At 46.0% G+C, this 26,703-nt stretch overlaps 1 protein-coding gene across 2 annotated transcripts; it reads right to left on the reverse strand.

Moving 5' to 3' along the window:
- Positions 1 to 2,526: 2,526 nt before the first annotated feature.
- On the reverse strand, positions 2,527 to 18,303 carry RBP7 (retinol binding protein 7). 2 transcript variants are annotated; one of them, XM_029065901.2, is made up of 4 exons: positions 18,145 to 18,303; positions 8,960 to 9,138; positions 3,908 to 4,009; positions 2,527 to 2,828 (listed from the first exon to the last, which is right to left on the reverse strand). In XM_029065901.2, the coding sequence occupies exons 1-4, from the start codon at positions 18,215 to 18,217 to the stop codon at positions 2,778 to 2,780; spliced, it is 405 nt and encodes a 134-aa protein (XP_028921734.1). In that variant the 5' UTR covers positions 18,218 to 18,303; the 3' UTR covers positions 2,527 to 2,777. The 2 variants fall into 2 exon arrangements, with proteins under 2 accessions (XP_028921734.1, XP_028921735.1); XM_029065902.2 differs by lacking the exon at positions 18,145 to 18,303 and adding an exon at positions 9,834 to 9,921.
- Between the last annotated feature and the right edge of the window lie 8,400 nt (positions 18,304 to 26,703).

Below are 26,703 nucleotides of genomic sequence, written 5' to 3' on the forward strand. Positions count from 1 at the left end.
AGGGTTTCACTGGAATTCATCCCCTTAGGTGGAGAGGGAGGAGGAGGAAGAGAAAGAGGAGGAAGAAGAGAAAGAGGAGGTGGAGGAGAAGGAGGTGGAGGAGGAAGAGAAGGAGGAGGAGAAGAAAGAGGAGGAGAAGGAGGAGGAGGAGGAGGAGGAGGAGGAGGAGGAGGAGGAGGAGGAGGAGGAGTCAGAAACCAACCTATCTTTTCAGAGAATACAGGAACAGGTTTGGGGATGTTCTTAAAATCAGTGCAGATCCCTTTTCATTACCAACACAGACTACACCAATCCAAACAAACAAAAAAAAACCCTAGGAATTTCCCTTAGGCCCCCCCCAGGGAATTCAATGCTATAATAATAATGGTGGTATTCATTGAGCGCTTACTATGTGTTAGACTGTTCTAAGTGCTGGGGTAGATGCAAGGTAATCAGGTTGTCCCACATGGGGCCCACAGTCTTAATCCCCATTTTATTCATTCAATGGTATTTATTGAGCGCTTACTATGTGCAGAGCAGTGTACTAAGCGCTTGGGATGAACAAGTCGGCAACAGATAGAGACAGTCCCTGCCGTTTGACGGGCTTACAGTCTAATCGGGGGGAGATGGACAGACAAGAACAATGGCAATAAATAGAGTCAAGGGGAAGAACATCTCGTAAAAACAATGGCAACTAAATAGAATCAAGGCGATGTACAATTCATTAACAAAATAAATAGGGCAATGGAAATATATACAGTTGAGTGGACGAGTACAGTGCTGTGGGGAAGGGAAGGGAGAGGTGGAGGAGCAGAGGGAAAAAGGGGAAAAAGAGGGTTTAGCTGCGGAGAGGTAAAGGGGGGTGGCAGAGGGAGTAGAGGGAGAAGAGGAGCTCAGTCTGGGAAGGCCTCTTGGAGGAGGTGATTTTTAAGTAAGGTTTTGAAGAGGGAAAGAGAATCAGTTTGGCGGAGGTGAGGAGGGAGGGCGTTCCAGGACCGCAGGAGGACGTAGCCCAGGGGTCGACGGCGGGATAGGCGAGACCGAGGGAGGGTGAGGAGGTGGGCGGCGGAGGAGCGGAGCGTGCGGGGTGGATGGTAGAAAGAGAGAAGGGAGGAGAGGTAGGAAGGGGCGAGGTGATGGAGAGCCTTGAAGCCTAGAGTGAGGAGTTTTTGTTTGGAGCGGAGGTCGATAGGCAACCACTGGAGTTGTTTAAGAAGGGGAGTGACATGCCCAGATCGTTTCTGCAGGAAGATGAGCCGGGCAGCGGAGTGAAGAATAGACTGGAGCGGGGCGAGAGAGGAGGAAGGGAGGTCAGAGAGAAGGCTGACACAGTAGTCTAGCCGGGATATAACGAGAGCCTGTAGCATTAAGGTAGCCATTTTACAGATGAGGTCACTGAGGCACAGAAAAGTTAAATGACTTGCTCAAAGTCACCCAGCTGGCAAGTGGCGGAGTCAGAATTAGAACCCATGACCTCGGACTCCCAAATGTGGGCTCTTTCCACTAAGCCACGGGTGACTCCAGGGACAGGCACTTAGTATAGGGCACTGCATTCAGTAAATGTCATTACTACTTGTCATATGTAGGGGAAGCCGAGAGGCTGCAGCCATCATCCCATTTACTTTGATTGCTATTTAATCTTATTAGGATTAAAGGTCACATCTAGAAGCTTGTCCAAAATTCAGAGCTGTATCTAGTATATCCCAGGCCTTCAGGAAGCACTATACAATGCCTAAGCCAAATAATGAGAATACCAGATCCCATTAAGGGGAAAAAAGAAGTTTACATTTTCTCTTAGGAATCCATCCAGCTGCACTATCCTAAGACTCTTCCACTGTCAAATATTACTCTAGGGGCATCTCAAAGTCCCATTTCAGATCACCGCCTTTTGAAGCCCAAAGTGACTCTCACTGACCTCGTCACCGATCTCCCTGCCTCCAGGCTCTCTCCCCCTTTCAGTCCATAGCTCTTGGTGCCCCCCAGAACTTCATAACTTGAATTCCCCAGTTTTCAAGCTTCGCTTTCTCAAACCCACCTCCTGATGGTACCCTCTTCTCTCTCGTCTTACCGCCTTTGACTCCTTTCTCACAACTGTCTCAATGGGTTGGAATTCTCCATTCCTCTCAAATCTGCCAGACCTCAGCTCTCCCCACCTTCTCCAAAAAGTCTTATCAGCACCCCAGATCTTTTCAACCCTTCAGCTGCCTTATGCTCCTCTTCAGCCCTTGTATAGATCATTATCATCACCATCAAAGGAATCTATTGAGTACCTACTAGGTGCAGAGCATTGTACTGAGTGCTTGGGAGAGTTCAATACAACAGAATTGGCAGACATGCTCCCTGACCATAGTCTGTTTTTGGCAATAGGTCTTCCACAGTCAATCCTATTTACTGAACACTTACTGTATGCAGAACCTGTACTAAGCTCTTGGGAGAGTACAAAATAAAAGAGTTGGTAAACATGTCCCCTGCCCACATCAAGTTATGGGCCATCTGAACTCCTCTGACCCAGACTCCATCAGTAAGCAGATAAAGGAGAACAAAGTCTTTTTGGGTTGTTAATAAGTTTATTAAACTCATCAGTACAATACTAATTTTTTATTACAAATATTTTGGTCTTCAGAGGCAGCGGGATCGCACCCAGACTAACAAGCTCTTTAACTAAATCACAATCGAAAAAAGCATTCACTTGGATTAGAGACCTTTGTTCCTAGGTTTCAGTCAAATCTGCTGGTGCGCTTGGTAAAAAAAAGCGTTCTGTCTGGGGCAGGCACTTTCAGGCTCACCGGCCGGGCCGCTCAGGCTCTGCGGAACGTCTGTTTGCACACTTGACCTTCGCAGCACATTTCCTAGTGATTAAATGGGGAAAGATGAAGTCGGTATTTAAGAGCATAAACAAGGAGTGTCTGCTCCCTGAGCCTTGGCAAATAGTAAACCTCCTCTTTTCCCACCACATGCAGGTTCAGGGAACCTATTCCTCTCCCGCTCAGTGTCTCTGCTCTGAGTGGGACCTACTTGGTCTGATGTTCAAGGTATATTGATAATTTGAACAGAGCAAGACCCTCCCCCAGCCCCCAACACTAGTATTTTTTTAATCCTTGCGCATGGCTGACAAATGTTGAACATTGATCATTTACTCATTAGGGTGTAAGCTCAACATAGGCAGGGAACTCATCAGCCAAATCTGTTGTATTATACTCTCTCAAGCACTTAGAACAGTGCACTGCACATAATAATAATAATAATTATGGTATTTGTTAAGCACTTACTATGTGCCAGGCACTGTACTAAGCACTGGGGTGGATACAAGCAGCGTGGCTCAGTGGAAAGAGCATGGGCTTTGGAGTCAGAGGTCATGAGTTTGAATCCCGGTTCTGCCACTTGTCAGCTGTGTGACTGTGGGCAAGTCACTTAACTTCTCTGTGCCTCAATTACCTCATCTGTAAAATGGGGATTAAGACTGTGAGCCCCACGTGGGACAACCTGATTCCCCTGTGTCTACCCCAGCGCTTAGAACAGTGCTCTGCACATAGTAAGCGCTTAAGAAATACCAGCATTATTACAAGCAAATCAGGTTGGACACAGTCCCTGCCCCACTAGGGGCTCACAACCTCAATCCCCATTTTACAGATTAGGTAACTGAGGCCCAGAGAAGTGAAATGACTTGCCCAAGGTCACCCGGCAGACAAGTGGCAGAGTCGGGATTAGAACCTATGACCTTCTGACTCCCAGGCCCGTGTTCTATCTACTCCACCATGCTGTTTCAGTGAGCGCTCAATAAATACCACTGATTATGGGAAGGGTTGAGCAGGAAGATAAATCCTTCTTAATCTGGATGCCACTGTGGGTCCTCAAGAGTTCTAGTAGTGAGAATCAATTGCATGGGTAGAGAAAGATGGGAGTCCATATGCTCGAAAGCAAGGAGTACCAGATGAAGAACGTCCTCTTCAATCCAGTGAGTCCAGCCTCTGTTCTTCTTCTCACCCTTCTGGACACACACAAGTTTGTCATTGTCCCATGTAACTACACTCTGCAATTAGAATGAGATTCTGCTAGGTCAGAGGTTCTTAAGCTTCATCCTGTGAATCCTTCTTTTCCCACTATCATTCACGATCTTCCCACTTCCTAATAATAATGTTAGTGGTACTTGTTAAGAACGTAATATGTGCCAAGAATTATCCTAAGCATAGGGGTAGATACAAGAAGGGAAGCAGCGTGGCTCAGTGGAAAAGAGCCCGGGCTGGAGAGTCAGAGGTCATGGGTTCGAATTCTGACTCTGCCACTTGTCAGCAGTGTGACTGAGGGCTAGTCACTTCACTTCTCTGGGCTTCAGTTCCCTCCTCTGCAAAATGGGGATGAAGACTGTGAGCCTCATGTGGGACAACCTGATTACCCTGTATCTACCCAAGCGCTTAGAACAGTGCTCTGCACATAGTAAGTGCTTAATAAATACCAACATCATTATTATTATTATTTGTCAGGTCGGACACAGTCCTTATCCCACAGTGAGGTTCATAGTCATTAGGGAAGGAGAACAAGTTATCTTAGCCCCATTTTACAGATGAGGAAACTAAGGCACAGAGAAATGACTTGCCCAAAGACACACAGCAGGCAAGTGGCAGACTTGGGATTAGAACCCAGCTCCCCTGTCTCCCAGGCCCATGTTCTTTCCACTAGACCATGCTGCTTCCCTTCTCTGAGCAAAGAAGAAGAGCCTGGAGTAGATGCCTGTGTCTCATATTGGGTGGTCTCCCTGACTAAATTTTCTACTTCTCCTATAATTCAGAGGGTTAAATTCCTAAAGAATCTTACATTAAGGAGAAATCATGTCAGATGTCATGTGACACTGCTCTGTGCTCAGTCTAGGAGGATACGTATTGCAGGAAGAATGTCCCCCAGCTCTAGCCAAAATGTGTAATGAAAGCATGTTTTGGAGCTAATTTGACTCTTTTTAAATGGTATTTGTTAAGCCCTTTCTATGTACCAGGCACTGTACTAAGCACTGTGATATATATAAGGTAATCAGGTTGGACACGGTCTCTGCTCAGTCTTAATCCCCGTTTTACAGATGAGGTAACTGCTGCTCAGAGAATTTAAGTGACTTGCCCAAAGTCACACAGCAGACAAGTGACAAAACTGGGACTGGAACTCTGGTCCTTCTGCCTCCCAGGCCCATGCCCTCTCCACCAGTCCATGCTGCTTCTCAATTTCCACATGAAATTCCATATGCTTCTCCATTTCCTTCTAGAACCAGCCTCCTTCAGACAGTCTTTGGTCTTCAGAGATGCCACTCTCATTAAGGAGCTGTTTTGGGCCCCTGAAATTATGACATCACTGAGCGGTTCAGGCTTTTTCACCTCCTCATTATAATTGCCCCCGCCCACTTGAACTCCCTAAAGCTCAGGGAGAGATGGGGAGGGATACTAGCACCTCCAGACATTGCTTGTCTGATGCATCAAGGACCTGATGCCTATAGTTCCATAAATTGTAAACTCAATGTAGGCAGGGAATTTATCTAATGATCCTCTTATATTGTACTCCCAAGTGCTCAGTACAGAGTTCTGCACACAGTAAGTGTTCAACAGATACAACTGATAATAGTTCCCAACTCTCTTTGTTCATTCATTCATTCAATAGTATTTATTGAGCGCTTACTATGTGCAGAGCACTGGACTAAGCGCTTGGAATGAACAAGTCGGCAACAGATAGAGACAGTCCCTGCCGTTTGACTGGCTTACAGTCTAATCGGGGGAGACAGACAGACAGAACAATGGCAATAAATAGAGTCAAGGGGAAGAACATCTTGTAAAAACAATGGCAACTAAATAGAATCAAGGCGATGTACAATTCATTAAAATAAATAGGGTAAAGAAAATAAATACAGTTGAGCAGACGAGTACAGTGCTGAGGGGATGGGAAGGGAGAGGAGGAGGAGCAGAGGGAGATGGGGGGAAAAGAGGGTTAAGCTGCGGAGAGGTGAAGGGGTTGGTGGTAGAGGGAATAGAGGGAGAAGGGGAGCTCAGTCCGGGAAGGCCTCTTGGAGGAGGTGAGTTTTAAGTAGGGTTTTGAAGAGGGGAAGAGAATCAGTTTGGCGGAGGTGAGGAGGGAGGGCGTTCCGGGACCGCGGGAGGACGTGGCCCAGGGGTTGACGGCAGGATGGGCGAGACCGAGGGACGGTGAGGTGGTGGGCGGCGGAGGAGCGGATCATGCGGGGTGGGCGGTAGAAAGAGAGAAGGGAGGAGAGGTAGGAAGGGGCAAGGTGATGGAGAGCCTCGAAGCCTAGAGTGAGGAGTTTTTGTTTGGAGCGGAGGTCGATAGGCAACCACTGGAGGTGTTTAAGAAGGGGAGTGACATGCCCAGATCGTTTCTGCAGGAAGATGAGCCGGGCAGCGGAGTGAAGAATAGACTGGAGCGGGGCGAGAGAAGAGGAAGGGAGGTCAGAGAGAAGGCCGACACGGTAGTCTAGCCGGGATATAACGAGAGCCCGTAGCAGTAAGGTAGCCGTTTGGGTGGAGAGGAAAGGGCGGATCTCGGCGATATTGTAAAGGTGAAACCGGCAGGTCTCGGTAACGGATCGGATGTGTGGGGTGAACGAGAGAGATGAGTCAAGGGTGACACCGAGATTGCGGGCCCAAGAGACGGGAAGGATGGTCGTGCCATCCACGGTGATAGGGAAGTCTGGGAGAGGACCGGGTTTGGGAGGGAAGATGAGGAGCTCAGTCTTGCTTTGTATTAAATATGACTGGAATCACAACAATTATTAGGCAGCAGGTGGTATCAATCAATGGTGTTTACTGAGCACTTAGCATGTGGAGGGGATTATATTAAATTCATGGGAGTGTACAGTAGAATAGAGCCGGTAGACCCTACCCCCATCCCCTGCAATAAGAAGCTTATAAACAAGAGAGAGAAGGAGAGTTCCCTAGTGGCTAGAATACAGGCCTGGGAGTCACAAGGATCTGGGTTCTAATCCCTGCTCTGCCACGGGCCTGCTGGGTGACCTTGGCCAAATCACCTAACTGATTTGTGCCTTGGTTAATTCATCTGCAAAATGAAGATAAAACTTTTGAGCCTCATGTGGGACATGTTCTGTGTCCAACCTAATGAGTTCGTATCTCCTGCAGCGCTTAGTACAGCATGTGGCACATAATAAGTGCTTAATGAATACCATAAAAAAGAGGGGAGGAAACATTAATTACAGATAGGGAAATATGTAATTACAGATAGGGGAGTCAGAAATGTAGAAGGATAAGTTCATAGAGTGCTGTGGGGCTGGGATGAATATAAAAGTACATCGGGGGTACAGACCCCAGTGCACTGGCTAAGAGAGGGCTAAGAGAGAAAGTTGAGGGCTTAGGAAAACCTTTTGGTGGAGATATAGTTTAATGGGATGTTGAAGATAGGGAAAGTGAGGGTTTGTTCAATATAAATGGGCAGGGAGTTCTAGGCCAGAGGGAGAACGTGGACAAGGGGGTTGGTGGAGAATTAAAGGTACAAGAGTAGGTTGGCCCTAAAGGAGCGAGATGTGAGGGCTGGACTGTAGAAGGAAATCAGTGAGGTAAATCAGGTGAAGGAGAGAGGTGATTGAGTGCCTTAAAACTGATAGTAAGGAGTTTCTGTTTTAATGCAGAGGTAGATGGACAACCATTGGAGGTTTTTGAAGAGTGGGGAACCATGGACTGAATTTTGTTTTGGAAAAATGATCCGGGCAGCAGACTGAAGTATGAACTGGAGAGGAGAGAGACAGGAGGCAGAAAGACCAGCAAGGAGGAAGATTCATTAGTCAGGTGCTCGGGATATAATTAATTTATATTATTAATTGAGCGAGGTGCTTGGTTCAGTGGGGGTAGTAGTTTGGGTGGTAAGGAGGAGGCAGAATCTAGAAATGTTATAAAAGTAGAACTGACAGGATTTGGTAACAGACTATGTGAGGTGCGTTGAAGATAATGCCAAGGTTATGGACTTGTGAGATAGCAAGGATGGTGGGGTTGTTTACAGTGAAAGGAAAGTCTGGGGAAGGACAGGATTTGGGTGGGAAGATGGGGAGTTCTGTTTTGGACATATTAAGTTTGAGATGTTGATGGGATGCCCAAGTAGAGATGTTGGGAAGGCAGGGGGAAATGCCATTCTGCAGAGGAGAGAGATGAGGGCTGGAGAGGTAAATTTGAGAATCATCTGCACAGAAATGGTAGTTGAAACTGTGGTGGAGAATGAGTTTTCCAAGAAAGTTGGTATAGATGAAGAATAGAAGGGGACCCAGAACTGAGCCTTGGGAGGCAGAGGAGCCAGCAAAACAGACTGAGAAAGAAGAACCAGGAGAGGACAATGTCAGTGAATCCAAGGTTAGATAATGTTTCCAGAAGAATATCCTTTCATGATTCCCCATACTGCCATTCTAAATAGTAAGGAGAAGTGAGGAGGGGGAGAGGGAGAAAAGGGGGAAAGAGAGAAAGGAGAGAGAGGAAGGAAAGACATAGGGGAAGGAAAGAAAGAAAGGAAGGAAAGAAAGAGAGAGAAAAACACTCAGAGCCAAATATAGCAGCAGCAATTTGGAACATAAGTCAGTGACAATCCCCTTTCCCAGCTTCAGATGCAAGGGGGTTAGGGGATTTATTTGGGATCCCTCATAACTCCTCCACAAACCAGGGAGGGAACCACTACTCATTCATTAATTCATTAATCGTATTGTGTGCAGAGCACTGTACTAAGCACTTGGAAAGTACAATTCAGCAACAGAGACAATCCCTGACCACAACGGGCTCACATATACCCCCCTTCCCCACCGGCCTCCACGGTGGGTCAGGCTGAGGGTCCTTTACCTCCCTCTCACCACCCCCTCCCTCTTTTTCCTTTTCCCCTGAGCCCTTTCCCCGCCGCCTCCTGGGGTTTGTAGCTATGCTCTTTCAGTGCTCTAAATGAGTTGATGTCAATTAACTCTGAACCCAACAAGTGTCATGTTGCTTTCCTTATGCATTTTTACCTTGCATTTTCTGTTATCCAGACCTTTAGTATCCTCATCAAATTCCTCTCCAATTTTAAACTGGACAAGGTAGTTTCGTAAACTGCTGTAAGTGTGGATAGTGAAAGAGTCACCATTCTGTTCGATCACTTTCTGTGGCTTCAGCATCTTTGCGATCTTCCGAGTTGCAAAGTCAATACCTTGAAAATAAAAAAGAAAAGGGGGGGTGCATTTTGATGTAACTTTATTGTGTCCAGAGACTTTGCCTTTCCAGACAGTGAATCCTATTAGAATTGCAGCAAGCAAACACTCCTAGACCTATATAGAACACTATCTAGCCTTACCACTGAAGAGATCCTTTAATAGGTAGACAGTATAGAATTTAAGATAAGCCGCCAGGCAACCTGTGCTCTCAAACTGCAGGGTTAGTGAATTTAACATTTAAGCTGAGAATCCTATCCAATCCTAACAAGTTAGACATGTCATGGAGAAGCAGTGTGGCCTCGTGGATAGAGCAAAGGCCCGGAAATCAGAAGGACCTAGGTTCTAATCCCAGCTCTGCCACTTGTCTGCTGTGTGACCTTGGGCAATTAACTTCACTGCTCTATGTCTCAGTTACCTCATCTGTAAAATGGAAATTAAGACTGAGAGCCCCATGTAGGACATGGACTGTGTCCCACCTGATTAGTCTGCATTTACCCCAGGGGTGAGTATAATGATACTGACTAGAGCATAGTAAGCACTTAAATACCCTATACACACACACACAATCTCTCTCTTTCTCTGTCTCTCTCCAGAACCTTAAATTAGAAGGGCAACACTTTTCTATGAACTTTGACGAATGCACCCTGAGGATCATATCACATTCAGACACAAAAACAGGTGGCAAACCCACCTGTTTCCTTTACTGGCTCTTGATCTTTGTGCCCTCTTTTCAAAAAGAACACTGTGTTCCAAATGATGTGCATTTCTGAGACCGTGGCAGCTATTACTCAGAGACTCATGGTTGTTTTCCAACCTTTCTAACAACTGCACATGCTCAGAGGGATTTTCACTGTTTTGCGGGAAAACAGCAAGGGCACAAACAGCCCTAATCCTGGTTGATCACGCCAAAAAGGTCAACAAGATATGACGACCTCGTTCTCTAACGTAGCCTGCTTTGGTTTTTCCTTGAATTGCAGTTCTGAATTACGTTCACTTGAAGAAGGTTAAGCAATTCCCTAACAATCAGACTTTCCCCAGTATCAGTGGACAGTGAGGTATCATGCGAACTCCATATCTAGCCTAGACAAACAAACTTCAGAATGCAAAATTATCTGGGGATTTAAGGGAACTTTTTTAATGTGTTTTAGGAGTTGAATAGTATAGAGGGACTTAAATTTAGACAAAAGGTCAAGTTCCCATTTCCTGTAGCTCTATATAGTTATGTGTATACATACACACATACACACACATAATGTATAGTTATGTATAATGTGTAGTTATGTGTGTGCATATATATATAGTTCTATAGTTCCTATAGAGAAGCAGCGTGGCTTAGTGGAAAGAGCATGGGTTTAGGAGTCAGAGGAGGCAGGTTATAATCCCAGCTCTGCCACTTGTCTGCTGTGTGACCTTGGGCAACTCACTTAACTTCTCTGTGCCTCAGCAACCTCATCTGTGAAATGGGGATTAAGACTGTGAGCCCCAGGTGGTACAACCTGATTACCTTGTATTTACCCCAGTGCTTAGAACAGTGCTTGGAACATAGTAAGCGTTTAACAAATACTATAATTATTATTATTATTATGGCTGAGCTTAGAGGTACTGGTGTTTCAATCCTAGTAACTGTTTTTCAATTAAGCTAGATCACGCCCTGAAAATAGTGGTTTTGATATCTTACTAACAGTATTTATTTGTAGACAAAAGAATGGCTACAGTTTAGACACCCATAGGACCCCAAGAGAAGCATTTGTCTCTATACGTCACTACTGAGTCTGACCAAACCAATCCAGTATTCTGACTCTAACAGTGGCAACAGGTTGCTTGGAGGAGCTATGTAATGGATGCCCTCTCGACAGCCATCCTAATGTTTAGGCATGGATCTTCTCAACTTTAACTGTCCCTTTAATAACCCATTAATCTACGAGTTTATTCAAATGTCTTTGGAATTTATCAATCATCATCAATGATAGTTGAGCGCTTACTGTGTACAGAACACTGTACTAAGCACTTGAGAGAGTACAACAGTTGGTAGACACATTTCCTGCCCCCAACAAGCTTACAGTCTAGAGGGGGAGACAGTCATTAAAATAATTTGTAATCTATAATTTATAGATATGTACAGAAGTGCTATGGGGTTGAGGGTGGAGCCAATATCAAATGTCCAAAGGTCACAGGTCCAAGTGCAACTTACTGATACTTTCTGCCTGCCCAACTCTCTGTGGAAACCAGTTTCATATGCCTATCACCTGCTGAGTTAAGAAATGTTTCTTCTTGTTTGTTTTGAAACTTTCATCCTCAAGCTTCAATAGATAACTCCTCATCCTGGGGTTATGGGATTTATGGGTGTTATAAAATGGGGATTAAGACTGTGACCAACACTTTTAGCTCCCCACCGTAGGGCTTAGTACAATGCCTGGCACACTGTAAGCCTTTAACAAATACCATAAAACAAGAACAACAGAAAAGCAGGAATTCACATTTATAAATGGAGATGCATTGCCTTGCCTTTGGGGGTTTTGAAGACTATTTGATATGAACATATCAGAGCTAAACTGCCCAATTTATCAAGGCCCCTGGAAGTTTCACCTTGTTATTTTTATTCACAGGAGAATCTTACTTCCATTTAAAATCTACCGGCCTTTAAAATTTACCCAGTAAAAACAGTCACAGATATTTGAAGTTGAAGCTTTTCAAGATAAGTAGCTATATTTACAGCTGTTTTATTGGCTTAGTTCCAAACATAAAAATCTGATCAACTGCAACCAGATTGCACGCAAATAGGTTTGCTACTGGAAAGGCCAGGATAGATCTTTACCAGAAGCAGTTAGCACTTGTTATTATAATGAGGTGCATTTTTTTCTAGACCAGAATTTAATCAAGGCAAAAGCAGGCATGAGACCAGTAGTTCTTAAGTAAAGGGGCAAGAGGGTCAGTTTTTAATAGGAAAATGACTTTGCTCCAGAATCTTATTGAAGGCTCGCACAGCCAAAGACTTTTCCACCACCTAATTATTATTTCAGCTAAACAATTGTAGGCCATTATATCTAATGCTGTGCTTCTGATCTACAATGAGTTTGTTGTGGAATTCCTTCCAGCCAAACAGAAGTGGGCTATATAAAATGTCTTTCCATAATGGAGGTCTAATAGCGAAAAACAACCTTGTACAAGAGGCTCTGGGGAAGGAGTAGGGAAACAAAATGCTAATCTCCACCTAAGATCCTTCATCAGCTACCCGGGGAAAACCCTGAATCAATTGATGGTATTTATTGAATGCTTACAATAATAACTATGGTACTTGTTAACACTTACTGTACTAAATTCTGGGAAAGACACAAGATAATCAGGTTGGACACAGTCCCTGTCCCACACAGGGCTCATACTCTTAATCCCCATTTTACAGAGGAGGCAACTGAGGCACAGAGAAGTGAAGTGACTTGCCCAAGGTCACATAGCAGACATGTGGAGGAGTTGGGATTAGAACCCAGGTCCTTCTGACTCCTAGATCTGTGCTCTACCCACTAAGCCTCTGTTTCTTAATAATAATAATAATAATGTTGGTATTTGTTAAGCGCTTACTATGTGCAGAGCACTGTTCTAAGCACTGGGGTAGACACAGGGGAATCAGGTTGTTCCACGTGGGGCTCACAGTCTTAATCCCCATTTTACAGATGAGGGAACTGAGGCACAGAGAAGTTAAGTGACTTGCCCACAGTCACACAGCTGACAAGTGGCAGAGCTGGGATTCGAACTCATGAGCCCTGACTGCAAAGCCCGTGCTCTTTCCACTGTGCCACGCTGCTTCTCTTAGCACTGTACTAAGCGCTTGGGAGAGTACAATACAAAAGAGCTGGCAGAAATGTTCCTTGTACACAATAAGTTTACAGTCTGAAGGCAGGGGCTACGTCTCTGAAGATTTTTCTTGCTGTCCAGAGCCTAGCAAAGTTTGGACATTTGCATGTTAATTGACAAGGTTGGAATAAATGGAGCTATTTGCCTTATCAATTTTAGTTCACAGATAGGAAGTCATGGGTAATGTTCTATGGGAGGCTGAGGGACAGATTCAGCTCGGAATGTGTCTACCAACTCTATTATATTATACTCACCCAAGCACTTAGCACAGTGCTCTGCACACAGCAAGTGCTCAATAAATACCATTGATCGATTGACTTGTCTATCCTGTGATGGTACTCCATCTCTCCTTTTTCAGGAAGCGCCTGTCCACTGTGGTCTGGGATAATAGAAACACTTTGATTGTCCAGCAAAGTTGAGTTTCCCTTCTCAAAATAGCAATTCATTCAATAGTATTTATTGAGCGCTTACTATGTGCAGAGCACTGTACTAAGCACTTGGAATATACAATTCGGCAACAGAGACAATCCCTGCCCAATAACAGGCTCACAGTCTAAGCGGTCAGTGCATAACGATCAATGCTTCCCATATAGTTACTAGTTATTCATTAAGCACCTATTTTGAGCAAAGCACTGGGAAAAAGTTTCCAGTTGAAAAATTAGACACGGTCCCTGTCCCTCAAGGAACTCATAATGTAAGAACTCCACCTATGTTCAACTATCATGGATTCTTCATTAACAAACCTTGGTTTCCTTTACACCCAGAAATCTGTTAAAGTGGGAAGGAAAAGGTGGGGAATGAACACTAGAGAGAGCTAGAATGAACACTAGAGAGAGGTTAAACTAGTGTTTAACCTGGTGCTTTGGTACATAGCAATCACTTGATACCATAATCATTGTCATTTTAATTTCAAGATCTCTATATTTCACCACAAGGGCAGGGACAAGTATTTGCTACATAAATAGAACCGATTTCCTTTCAACTTTCCCAGAGGGTTAAGCTCACTGTGAGCAGAGAACATGCCTATCAACTCTATTTTCTTGTATTTTCCCAAGAGCTTAGCACATAGTAAACACTCAAATATGATTGATTGATAGGTCAGACTGCAAGGCTTCATTCTTCTGCTCCACACACCCTAGTGTTATCTAATAGACAGACCCAACCATTACACAATTACGATCAGTGGTATTTATTGAGCATATGCTTTGTGCAAAACACGGTACTAAGCACTTGGGAGAGTACAATACAATCGAGTTGATGCACACACTCCCTACACGCAAAGAGGCTGCAGTCTGGAAGAATTTAAGGTATGTTCACTGAGGCCAAGTATACCATAAGTAGCAATCAGAAGAGCTTGCGGTTGTGAGTTGGACATCATCTGCCTTCTGAGCCACTAGGTTAAAGAGAGTAAGTACAAGATGCAGATTCAGTTTTTCCACAGTGCAGGGAAAAGGCACCAGATTCCCTGCCTCCAGGTGGGAAGGGAATATGTCTAACAATTCTGTTATATTGTACATTCCCAAGTGCTTAGTCCAAGGCTCTGCACACTGTAAGCCTTAAACAAATGTCATCAATTGAAGCCACCACAATCCTTGAAGCAGATAAACCCAGAAGCTTCATGACCTGGAGGTAGGAGAATGAGCTTTCCCCAGTTCCCAAAAGCCAGCCAACACATGGAAGTAATAGAATCCAAAACCCCAAATTTCTACGTCCTCCAGAACTTTTATCTCCTGCTTACCGAAAAGCTCCAAGCAGAGTCTGTTTGAGCAAGAACAGAAGGCTCAGCCTCCGTCCTGCAGTTTTCCAACTCTTCTATAAAATCACACTGCTCTGCTGTTGCCTAAGGAAGATGTACTTTATGCCATGCTTATTACTTAACAGTAAGCATAGCAAAGCAAATTTAAGAGCCATTGCCTGATGATATTTAAAGCTTTGCCATCTGTACTAAAGCTACAGAGCAGCATGAGTGAAGGGGAATCATGGGGGGAAAGAACATTTATAACCGTTTGTCACATTTCAGTTTAAAAGAAATTTCAAATATCAGGACTTAACCCCTCGTGAGAGGCACGCATTAATCCCATTTTAGGAATAGAGAAATAGAGGAAATGAAGCTGGAGAGTCAATGAATCAGAACCAACTCTAGACTTCAGGAGTTTTAACTCCCAGTCTTATCCAAGGAAGGATGCAAATTTAAATAGTAAATTTAGACTTATATGTCATCCTCTCCCCTTCTCTTTCAATAATACTGAATCTCTCCTTCACTAGTCACAACAGTTGATAACAGGCAAAGAAAAAAAAAACATGACAAGGTTGTGGACTTGTAGGCTAAAGGCAAAAGGAACTTTTGATTAAGATATTGTAAAGCAGAACTGAAGCCAAGTACCATTAAGGAATCAATTTTGGAAGTCTGTTAATTTTAAAACTTCCAGTGCCAAATTTCAACTAGACTATATTTAGTTCCTCGAAGAAACGATTCTCTCAGATCTCACAGTGTTACAGAATTATTCTTTTTCTACAGTGGAGAGAGCACGCGGGCGAATATTGAGGCGTGAGGTTTTCAAACTTGTAAAAAAAAAGCACCTTCGGAGCCCTTTCCTGGCTGTTACCTAAAGTGCAGAAAGGGAGAAGTAGGGGATCTGTCATTGCTTGCTCCCTTCAGCATCTTCATTCCCAGTAAACCCTGAGTTAGCAGCCTTATGGGCTAGAGCCCTGAGCCTGGGGGCCACCATTCCCAGGACGGTCGCCAGTAGCCCACCGAAAGCGCACCTCTGGACAGTGGGATTCCTGCAGGGAAGGCACGGCTAATTAGCCATGGAAATCCGTTGTCGCCAGAGAAGCAGCGTGGCTTAGTGGAAAGACCCCAGACTTGGGAGTCAGAGGACGTGAGTTCTAATCCCTACACCTCCCCTTGTCTGCCGTGTGACCTTGGGCAAGCCACGTAACTACTCTGGACCTCAGTTCCCTCGTCTGTAAAATGGGGATGAGTACTGTGAGCCCCACGTGGGACAACCTGATTACCTTGTATCTACCCCAGAGCTTCGAACAGAGCTTGGCACATAGTAAGCGCTTAACAAACACCATCGTTATTATTACAAATCAAAAGGATTATGCTGGACTTTGCAGAGCTGGTTTTCCTGGTGTTTCTAAGGGAGAAGAAGTAATTTAGCTGCTGTCGGAGGCAGAAAACTTTGTGGCCTCAGTGTTCCCGGGCCGGGTCACCTCGGAGATGTGTGGAGCCCCAAGCCGCTAGCCCCGAGGCCCAGTTTCTCCAGCTGAGTGCCGGCAAGTTCATTCATTCATTCAATCATATTTATTGAGCGCTAACTGTGTGCAGAGCACTGGATTAAGCGCTAGGAATGTACAATTCGGCAACAGAGACAATCCCCGCCCAGTAATGGGCTTACAGTCTAAAACGGGGAGACGGACAGCAGAACAAAACAAGTAGGTAATTGAGGCACAGAGAAGTGAAGTGACTTGTCCAAGGTCACAGAGTAGACTGGACTGGGGTCTCTTGATGATCAAAGCTGCATTCTTACCACCTACCAAGACTATGGCTTATTTCAGGCTTCCAAAAAGTCAGTTGGCCTGGGGGGGGGGGGGGGGGGCCCTGTCTCACCCTGTCAGAGGGGGGGCCTATTACTCACTCTCCAGACCTTTCCCTTCCCTCACCGTCCCTACCTGAACCCCGGCAGGTGTGGGCCACCGAGGCCCGACTGAGAGGGGAGGCCCCTGGACATCTCCCCCCTTCTGCTGAGCAAGAAGCCCTCCCTGCCCCTCACCTTATTAATTCATTCGATCCTATTTACTGAGTGCTTACTGTGTGCAAAGGACCCGACTGAGCACTTGGAAAGTACAACAAAAACAATAATGGTATTTCTTAAGCCCTTACTATATGCCAAGCACTGTTCTATAAACAACAGGGTAGATATAGCACTGGGGAAGGTAGACTGAGCCACAGGAAGTAGCGTGGCTTAGTGGCAAGAGCCCGGGCTTGGGAGTCAGGGGTCATGGGTTCTAATCCCGCCCCTGCCATTTGTCCGCTCTGTGACCTTGGGCCAATTACTTCACTTCTCTGGGCTTCAGTTCTCTCATCTGGAAAATGGGGATTGAGACTGTGAGTCCCACGTGGGACTACGTCCAAATTTATATGCTGTATCTACCCCAGCGTTGTGTCCAGTGCTTGGCACATAGTAAGCGCTTAACAAATACCACAGTTATTATTATACAGGGGTATCAGGTTGTCCCACTTGGGGGCTCACAGTCTTCATGCCCATTTTCCAGATGAGGTCGCTGAGGCCCAGAGAAGTGAAGCCCGTCAAAGGGCAGGGACTGTCTCTATCTGTTACCGATTTGTCCATTCCAAGCGCTTAGTCCAGTGCTCTGCACATAGTAAGCGCTCAATAAATACTATTGAATGAATGAATGAAGCGACTCGCCCAAAGTCACACAGCTGAGAAGTGGCGGGGGCGGAATTCGAATCCACGACCTCTGACTCTCAAGCCCGGGCTCTTTCCACGCTGCTTTTCAAGACAATTCTCAATGCAAGTACAACGGAGCAATAAAGAGAGGAGCGGGGAGCAGTGGCCTTGTGAGCCGGGGGGGGGGGGGGGGCCCCCGGGGGCCCTTCCCTCCCCGCCGGGACTATCCCTCCCCAAAGGACCATTCCCCCCCACCTCGAACCATCGCCCCCAAGGACCATTCCCCGCCAAGGGCCATCCCTCTCCCAGGGACCATCCCCCTCCCCACAAGGACCATCCCCCTCCCAGGCACCATCCTCCCCCAGGACCATCATCCCGCCTCCCCAAGGACCATCCCCCTCCCAGGGACCATCTCCCCCCCCAAGAACCATCCCCCCCAGAACTATCCTCCCTCCAGGGACCATCCCCCCCAGGACCATCCCACCCCCAAGAACCATCCCCCCCCAGGCCCATTTCACCCCCAGGGACCATCCCCCCCAAGGACCATCCCCCCAGAGACCATCCCCCCTCAGGACCATCTCCCTCCCCCCCACCCCCTGGACCATCCTCCCCCAAGGATCATCCTCCCCCAGGACCATCCTCCCCTAGGACCATCCCCCCCACCCAAGGACCATCCCCCCCACCCCCCGGGACCACCCCGGGGACCCCCGGGACCCGGAGCTCTGGGCTCCCTACCTAGAGCCAGCATGTAGCCCTCGAAGTTGTCGTTGCTAGCCATGTTCCAGGTGCCGCTGAAATCCACAGACATGCCGGGGGGCGAGGGGCCAGTGCGGCCGGGGGCCAGTGAGGCGGAGAGGTGCGAGCTGGGGTCCGGAGGGCGAGCAGAGGCGGGGAGCGGAGCAGCGGCCCGGCCCCTAAGAGGCGGGGGGGAGGACGATGGGGGAGGGGGTGGGGGGTCGGGGGGGCGTCCGGCCAAGAGGAGGGAGGGGAAAGGTCAGCCGGGCGGAGAGCTCCGAATCCGGCCGGCTCCCGCCACACTCCGGCAACAGGACCAAGTTGAGGAATAAGAATAACGGTGGTGTCCGTGCCAGGTACTGTTCTAAGCGCTGGGGTGGAGACCAGCAAATGGGGTTGGACACAGTCCCTGTCCCACGTGGGACTCACCGTCTCCATCCCCCTTTGGCAGATGAGGGAGCCGAGGACCAGAGAAGTGAAGCGACCTGCCCGAGGTCACACGGCAGACGAGTGGAGGAGCTGGGATTAGAACCCGTGACCTTCTGACTCCCAGGCCCCGGCTCCAGCCACTAAGTCGTGGTGGCTTCTGTTACTCAACTTGGTCCTGCTCCAGTCACAGCGGAGAGGCCGAGGAGGGGTCGGGTGGGTCGGTGTGCGGCGCCTCTCCCACGGCCCCCGGGGCTGGTCCACTCGCCCACCAGCCCGCCCAGGCCTCTCCCCACCTCCGCCGTTCACTTGCCCCGGACTTTCACCTTCCGGGTCCTGCGCTCTCCGAATTTTGGTTACCTTACCACCCCCCAGAAAAGCAAATGCTAATATTTCCCCTTTAAGTATATCTGTAATTTTATTTATTTGTGTTGATGTCTGTTTATTCACACTGATATCTGTCTCCCCCACCTCTAGACCGTGAGCTCGTCGTGGGCAGGAATCGTCACTCTTTATTGTTGTACGTTCCCAACAGCTTAGTACCGTGCTCTGTACCCAGTAAGCGCTTAATAAACACAATTGGATGAATGAATGAAATGATGAATTGTAATAATAATTGTGATATTTGTTAAGCACTTACTATGTGCTTACTATGCTGTACTAAGCACTGGGGTGGATACCAGCATATCGGGTTGAACCCAATCTCTGTCCCACATGGGGCTCACAGTTTCAATCCCCATTTTACAGTTGAGGTAACTGAGACACAGAGGAGTTAAGTGACTTACCCAAGGTCCCACAGCAGACAAGTGGCAGATCCGGGATTAGAACCCATAACCTTCTGACTCCCAGGCCCGGGCTCTTGAGAACAGCAGCAAGTGTAACTGATGAGGAATTAAAGTGCTTTGACCAGTTGACTTCTCCCAGCTGGGAGAAATGTCATTCATTCCGTCCTATTTATTGAGTGCTTACTGTGTGCAAATCCCCGTACTAAGCACTTGGGAGAGTTCCCTACAACAACAGACAGCCACATTTCCTGCCCACGACGAGCTCCAAGTCAACAAGCATCAAAGTTGGTGCAGAGTGATTGCAGGATTTAAAAAAATGATAAAAAAGCATTTTTAAAAATTACTTTGGCTTTAAGACTCTAAAATGTCATAAGGATTGTGTATAATGTGTGTGACTGAACTGAGTGTCTTTCCGTTGTGAAGACACAGAAATCCTTTTGGGTTCAATTTATCGTCAGAGCTGTTTAGAGGTCATTCGATCTACCATATTTACTGCACAACTACTGAGTGCAGAGCAGTGTGGTACACACTTGGGAGGTGTCCATAGAGGTAAGAAAGCCCAAACTCTCCCCTCAAGAAATAACTGTGATATTTAATTATTTACTGTGTGCCAAGCACTAGACTAAGCATTGTAGCTGATACAAGACAATTTTAATTTAGGAGAGAGACACACGAAGTAATTTAGATCAGAGGAAGGAGAGGCTGGAATAAAGGATATGTGGAAAAGCAACTGCCTAAATCAAAGTGGGTGTAAATCCATACGCACATAAGTGCTACGGGTTGTTGTGAGTGCTGAGGTCTCTTCACATAAGGCGCCCATCCAGTAGTTCCTGAAAGATCAAGTACCAGTCTTTGAAGTTTTTGCTCTGCCCTCTCCATCCAAACAGCCACCATATTGGTCCATGTGCTTGCGTCCCAGTTTGCCAACTGCATCGATTTCCTCACTGGTCTCTCTGCCTCCCGTCTCTGCCCCCTCCAGTCCTCGCTTCACTCCGCTGCCTAAATCACTGTTTAAAAACAACATTCTGCATGTCCCCTCACTCCTCTAAAACCTTCAGTATTTGCCCATTCCTCTATATGTCAAGCAGAAACTCTGACACTTAGTCAACTCTCTTCTCCCATTATATCCCACATCACGCCCTTTGTTCTACTCAACCTAACCTGATTGCTTGTGTCCCTCCTGCTTGGAATCCCTCCTCCTTTATATATGACAGCCTACTACTCTCCCTATTTTCAAAGTTCTTCTGAAATATCTCCTCCAGGAGGCCTTCCCAGATTAATTTCTAATCTCTCCACTTTATATCGTCACAGCTGCCATTTCAATACCTCTACGCCACAAGCACTTGGGTACTTCTACCTCCCATCCCCTCCCCCAGCCCTTATGTACTATCTTTATACTTTATTGCTTTTATTTTATTTATCTATAATGGTATTTGTTAACACTTACTATGTATTGAGCACTATTCTAAGTGCTGGGATAGATACAAAGTAATCAAGTCTGACATAGTCCCTGTCCCTCATGGGGCTCACAGTCTAAGTTGGAGAGAGAAAAGGTACTGAATCTCCATTTTACAGTTGTGGAAACTGAGGCACAGAGAAGCGAAATGACTTACCCAAGGTCACACTACAAATGACTGAGCCAGGATTAGAACCCAGAATCTGACTCCCAGGCCTGTACTGATTCTACTAGGCCATATTAGTCCTCCTATACGTAATTTATTTTAGTGTCTCTCTCCCTAACTGGATATTAAGCCCCTTCAGGGCAGGGATCTTTCCTACTAATTCTTTTGTATTTTCCCAAGTACTTATTAAGGTGCTCTGCACAGAGTAATCATTCACTAACTCTTTCTGCTTGATTGTTTTCTAGTCTGACATTCTGATGCTGAGATTAGTAAGGGGCTGGCAGCAGACACAAGATTCATGATCACGCTGAAGCGGTGGAGTATTTCAACTAAATTTTCCTAAACGGGTGTTTCAGCGGGTCACTGGGTCACTGAGATCATTGACTAGTGACCGCTGTGAATACTGGAGTCAACATCGCTGCGGCAGGCAGGAACAAAGTTCCAGAGTTGTTGCCTCTTTCGATCGGTCGTATTTACTGAGCACTTACTGTGTACAGAGCGCTGTACTAAGTGTTTGGGAGAGTGCGGTATTATAGATTCGGTAGATACATTCCCTATCCACAAAGACCTTGCAGTCTAGAGGGGATGGCAGACGTATTTATAAATAAAAAAATACTCAGTGCTGTGGGATGAGAGTAGGGTGAATAGAAGGTGTGAATCCAAGTGCAAGGGTGACGCAGAAGGAAGTGAATGAAGAGGAAATGAGGGCTTAGTTGAGGCAGGCCTTTTGGAGGAGGTGTGCTTAAAAAAAAAAGGAAAACAACTCTCCCCTTCCAGCTTTTATGGAACTTTGCAAATCTCATTAGTAACTCCTTCTGGCTCAACAAATGATCATTACCTAGTTACCTAAAAAAAGAAATGGACTCATCTATAGTGGCTAAAAAAACACATGGCTTCTTTTCAGTTGATTATTATGGTATTTGTTGAGTGCTTATTATGTTGCAGGGACTGTACTAAGTGCCAGGGTGGACAAGGAAATCAGGTTGAACACAGTCCCGGTTCCACATAATAATAATAATTATGGTATTTGTTAAAGGCTTACTTTGTACCACACGCTGTTCTAACCTCTGGGGTAGATACAAGGTAATCAGGTTGGACACAATCTCTGTCCTGCCTGGGGCTCACAGTCTAAATTCCCATCTTACAGATGAGGTCACTGAGGTCCAGAGAAGTTAAGTGACTTGCCCAAGGTCATACAGCAGACAAGTGGTGGAGCCAGGATTAGAACCCACATCCTCTGACTCCCAAGCCCATGCTCCTGCCACTAGGCCATGCTGCTTCCCACATGGGACTCACAGTCTTAATCCCCATTTTATAGATGAGGTAACTGAGAGGTCCAGAGAAGTGAGGTGACTTGTCCAAGGTCATAAAGCAGACAAGTGTCAGAGCTGGGATTAGAACCTACGTCTTTCAGACTCCCAGGCCCGTGCTCTATCCATTGGGCCACGCTGTGTTCTGTGAGTACCTCACATTTGCCTAAATATTTCTTAGTAAATAATAATAATAATAATGTTGGTATTTGTTAAGCGCTTACTATGTGCCGAGCACTGTTCTAAGCGCTGGGGTAGACATAGGGGAATCAGGTTGTCCCATGTGGGGCTCACAGTCTTAATCCCCATTTTACAGATGAGGGAACTGAGGCACAGAGAAGTTAAGTGACTCGCCCACAGTCACACAGCCGACAAGTGGCAGAGCTGGGATTCGAACTCATGAGCCCTGACTCCAAAGCCCGTGCTCTTTCCACTGAGCCACGCTGCTTCTCAGTGTGGACCCCTTCCTATAGGGACCCAGACCCCTTCCTATAGGGAAAAATGAATCGATAAGTAAATCCAGATAAAGCTTGGTATGGGTGCTTCTTTTTACAGGATCGACCCAGAAGGTGATAGAGACTAGAAGTGAACTAAACTTATGAGTCGGGTTGCCACTTGATCCATATGTATGTAGCATTTTGCTCCCTAAAAGGACCTTTCCTCCAAGTGTCTTGGCAAACCGCTTGACACCCCAGCTAGATTTCATTCCTCTTCCTTTAAAGCCTGGGAAAAGTAAGGCTTTAATTCATTTGCTCGCAGAACTAGAGTTTCAGCAGAGTAAGGACTAGAATCCAGAGGTCTACGGTGACAGCTTTCCTCCCTTCTTCATGTACAATACATCTAGCTCATCACCATAAATCCCTTTTGGATTTCATAGTGACTCTTTATTTTTTTGGGGGATCTCTTAAGCGCTTACTAAGCGCTAAACTGATCAGATTGGACACAGTCTATGTCCCCCATGGGACTCATAGTCTTAATCCTCATTTTAGAAATGAGGTAACTGAGGCACAGGGAAGTTAAGTGGCTTGACACTGGCATACTTTCTGAATGCTACAAATTTACCCATCTTCATTTATTTTCATTTTCCCTATCCCAAATTGGTTTGACACAATAAGACCCAAAAAAGCTGTAAAGCTGATTTGTGGATTGAACTTTGATCCAGACTTGGGAGCAGAACTCCAAAGCAAAGTCACAGATAATTTACACCAGGTTCTGAGCAAGATACCAACTCTCCATTAGTGCTGCTGATTGTAGTGCACTGATATTCATTCATGCAACCAAGTGAGTCAGGCTGATAGTCTTGAATTCGACCATCCTGGTTGTTCGAAGTTTACAGAGCCCTGAACTCTGACCGGATTTCTGTAGAAAGTATATGAGATGTTTCGATTCAAAATGACCATGGAAGAAGGATATTGAGAAATAGGACAGACTTCCGAACTCTGGAATCCTATTGTTCTGTAACTTGGCCTGAAAAAGTATAAGCCACAGAAATAACTCCTGTCCAAAGGGGATGTTAATAACTTTTGGACGGCCCGAGCAAAGAAAGCATAGGGGAAAAAAAAAGTTTTGGTTTTTTTAGAGTATTTGTAAAGTGTATGCTACGTGCCAAGCGTTGTTCTAGGCACTGGGGTAGACACAAGTTAATTAGGTTCGACACAGTCCCCCGTCCCTCATGGAGCTCACAGTCTAAGAAGGAGGACTGTAGAACTGAGGTATTGAGAAGTTAAGTGACTTTCCCAAGGTCACATGGCAAGCAATTGGTAGAATAGGAATTGGAATCCAGGTCCTCTGACTCCCAGGCCCATGTTCTTTCCACTAGGCCGTGCTACTTCTGGAATTTGTGTGTGAGGAATTTTAAAAGATCCAGAAATGGCTTGGGCCTAAGGGCCTAACATTGCCATTGATCCTTTTGGGATTCAGGGATTCATCAGTAAAACAATGGTAATTACTGAGTACTTAACCGTGTGCAGAGCACTGTACTAAGTGCTTGGGAGTACAATATAAGAGTTGGAAGACAGGTGTCCTGCCCACAACAACCTTAGAGTCAGTCTAGAGGGGGATAATTATGGTACGAAGCACTTACTGTGTGCCAAGCGCTGGGGTAGATACAAGTTAGTTTGAACACAGTCCCTGTCGCACATAGAACTCACGGTCTAGAGGAGGAGAACGGGTATTGAAGCTCCATTTTACAGTTGAGGAAACTGAGACACAGAGAACTTAAGTGACTTATCTAAGGTCACACAGCAGGCAACTGGCAGAGCCGGGGTCAGAACCCAGGTCCTCTGACTCTCGGGCCCGGGCTCCTTCCTTTAGGCCACGATCCTTTCCAAGAGGTCCAAGGGGTTCTCTCTGCAGAGGGCAGGCTGTTCGGCAAATATTCCTACAAGGGCCCTTTCTCTTCCACAATTTGACCGAAGTAGTGATCGGAGTAGGGGTAATGCTATTTTGAGCAGCTGAGTGCAACACATTGTACTAAGCACTTGGGAAAATACAACAGAAGCAAAACACACATACTGTGACTTCAAGGACCTTCAAATCTGGCCAAGCCAGAATGTAAGATAAAATCAGCCCTGAACCTCCAGGTTGAATCCCCTTTCGTGGGCATTAGCGTGGTGGCCAACTCTTCCTGGGTGGAGGGCAATGGATTGACCTCATTATGGCAACAGAAATTTCTGCTTTCTTTTCCCACCTGGAAGAGAGTTCTTCGGGTGAGGAGAAAATTCAACTCCTTGGTAGAGGAGTGTTGGCACTGCAGTTAATAAGAGGAAGTTGATAGTATTTACCCACTGGGTTTTCTAATCACTTGGGAAAGTACAGTAGAAGCAGGAGACAATCCCCTGCTCAAAAGGAGATTACAATCTAATGGGGGAAACTGATATAAAATATTTATAAATAGGGAAATTAGAATAAGTTATACAATTAATTATGCATGTGCGCAGTGATGAGGAAGGGTATAAATAAATACGCAAATCAAGTATATATGGTTCATTTCAGGCGGCATAAGTTAGAGTTGGGAAGAAAGCATATTTTTGAATTTTTTTTAGCTTCTAGCATTGTGAAGATGAACTAAAAGTCAAATGGAAGTATTAGCTTTGGAACCTCCTGAAACCCCCTTCCAAGTTTGAGTGATTGGGGGGTCAGGACTTATATTTTAATGGTATTGCTCAAATTTCCGAGTTCTGGTTTAAACTCAGGGAGAGCAGCATTATGCTGCACAATGTTTAAACAAATTCCGTGTTACTACGTGGATCCAAGCACTTCTCCTACCCCACCTTGACTATCGCATCTACCTCCTCACTGATCTCCCTGCCTCCTGTCTCTCCCCACTCCAGGCCCTCCTTCACTCTGCTGCCGGGATCAGTTTTCTAAAACACTTCAGTTCATGGCTCCTCACTGTTCAAAAATCTTCAATAGTTGCCCGTCCACCTCCCCATCATACAGAAGTTCCTTATCACTGGCTTTAAAGCACTCTATCAGCTGGCCGCCTCTTGTCTTACCTTGCTGATTTCACATGTTTCGCTCCTCCAAGGCCAACCTACTCCCTGTAACTCGATCTCATCTATCTCGCTGCTAACCTTTTGCCCAGTGCCTCAGTTACCTCATCTGTAAAATGGGGATTAAGACTGTGAGCCTCACGTGGGACAACCTGATTACCCTGTATCTCCCCCAGCGCTTAGAACAGTGCTCTGCACATAGTAAGCGCTTAACAAATATCAACATTATTATTATTATTATGCCCTCCCTCTGGCCAGGAACTCCTTCCCCTTTCATATCTGACAGACCACCACTCTCCCTACCTTCAAAGTCTTATTAAAATCACATCTCCTCCCAGAGGGTCTTCTCGACTAAGACCTTATTTCCCCTTATTTCCCTCTCCCTTCTACGTCACCTGTGCACTAGTATCCGTATCCTTTGGGCATTTGATATTCACCCCACAGCACTTACATACATACATACCCCAAGAGAAGCAGCGTGGCTCAGTGGAAAGAGCATGGGCTTTGGAGTCAGAGGTCATGAGTTCGAATCCCAGCTCTGCCACTTGTCAGCTGTGTGACCGTAGGCAGGTCACTTAACTTCTCTGTGCCTCAGTTACCTCATCTGTAAAATGGGGATTAAGACTGTGAGCCCCACGTGGGACAACCTGATTCCCCTGTGTCTACCCCAGCGCTTAGAACAGTGCTCGGCACATAGTAAGTGCTTAACAAATACCAACATTATTATATCTTTAATTTATTTTAATGTCTGTCTCCCGCTCTAGACCGCAAGCTCCTAGTTGAAGAAAATATGTCTAACAATTCTATTGTAATGTCTCTTCCAAGCGATTATTACTGTGCTCTGCTCAGAGTAAGTGCTCAATATATACCATTGCTTGATTGACTGATGATGGGAGGGAAATGAAGTCACAGGCTCCTTTGA

Source organism: Ornithorhynchus anatinus, chromosome 5 (genome assembly GCF_004115215.2).
Source record: "Ornithorhynchus anatinus isolate Pmale09 chromosome 5, mOrnAna1.pri.v4, whole genome shotgun sequence".
Taxonomy (NCBI): domain Eukaryota; kingdom Metazoa; phylum Chordata; class Mammalia; order Monotremata; family Ornithorhynchidae; genus Ornithorhynchus; species Ornithorhynchus anatinus.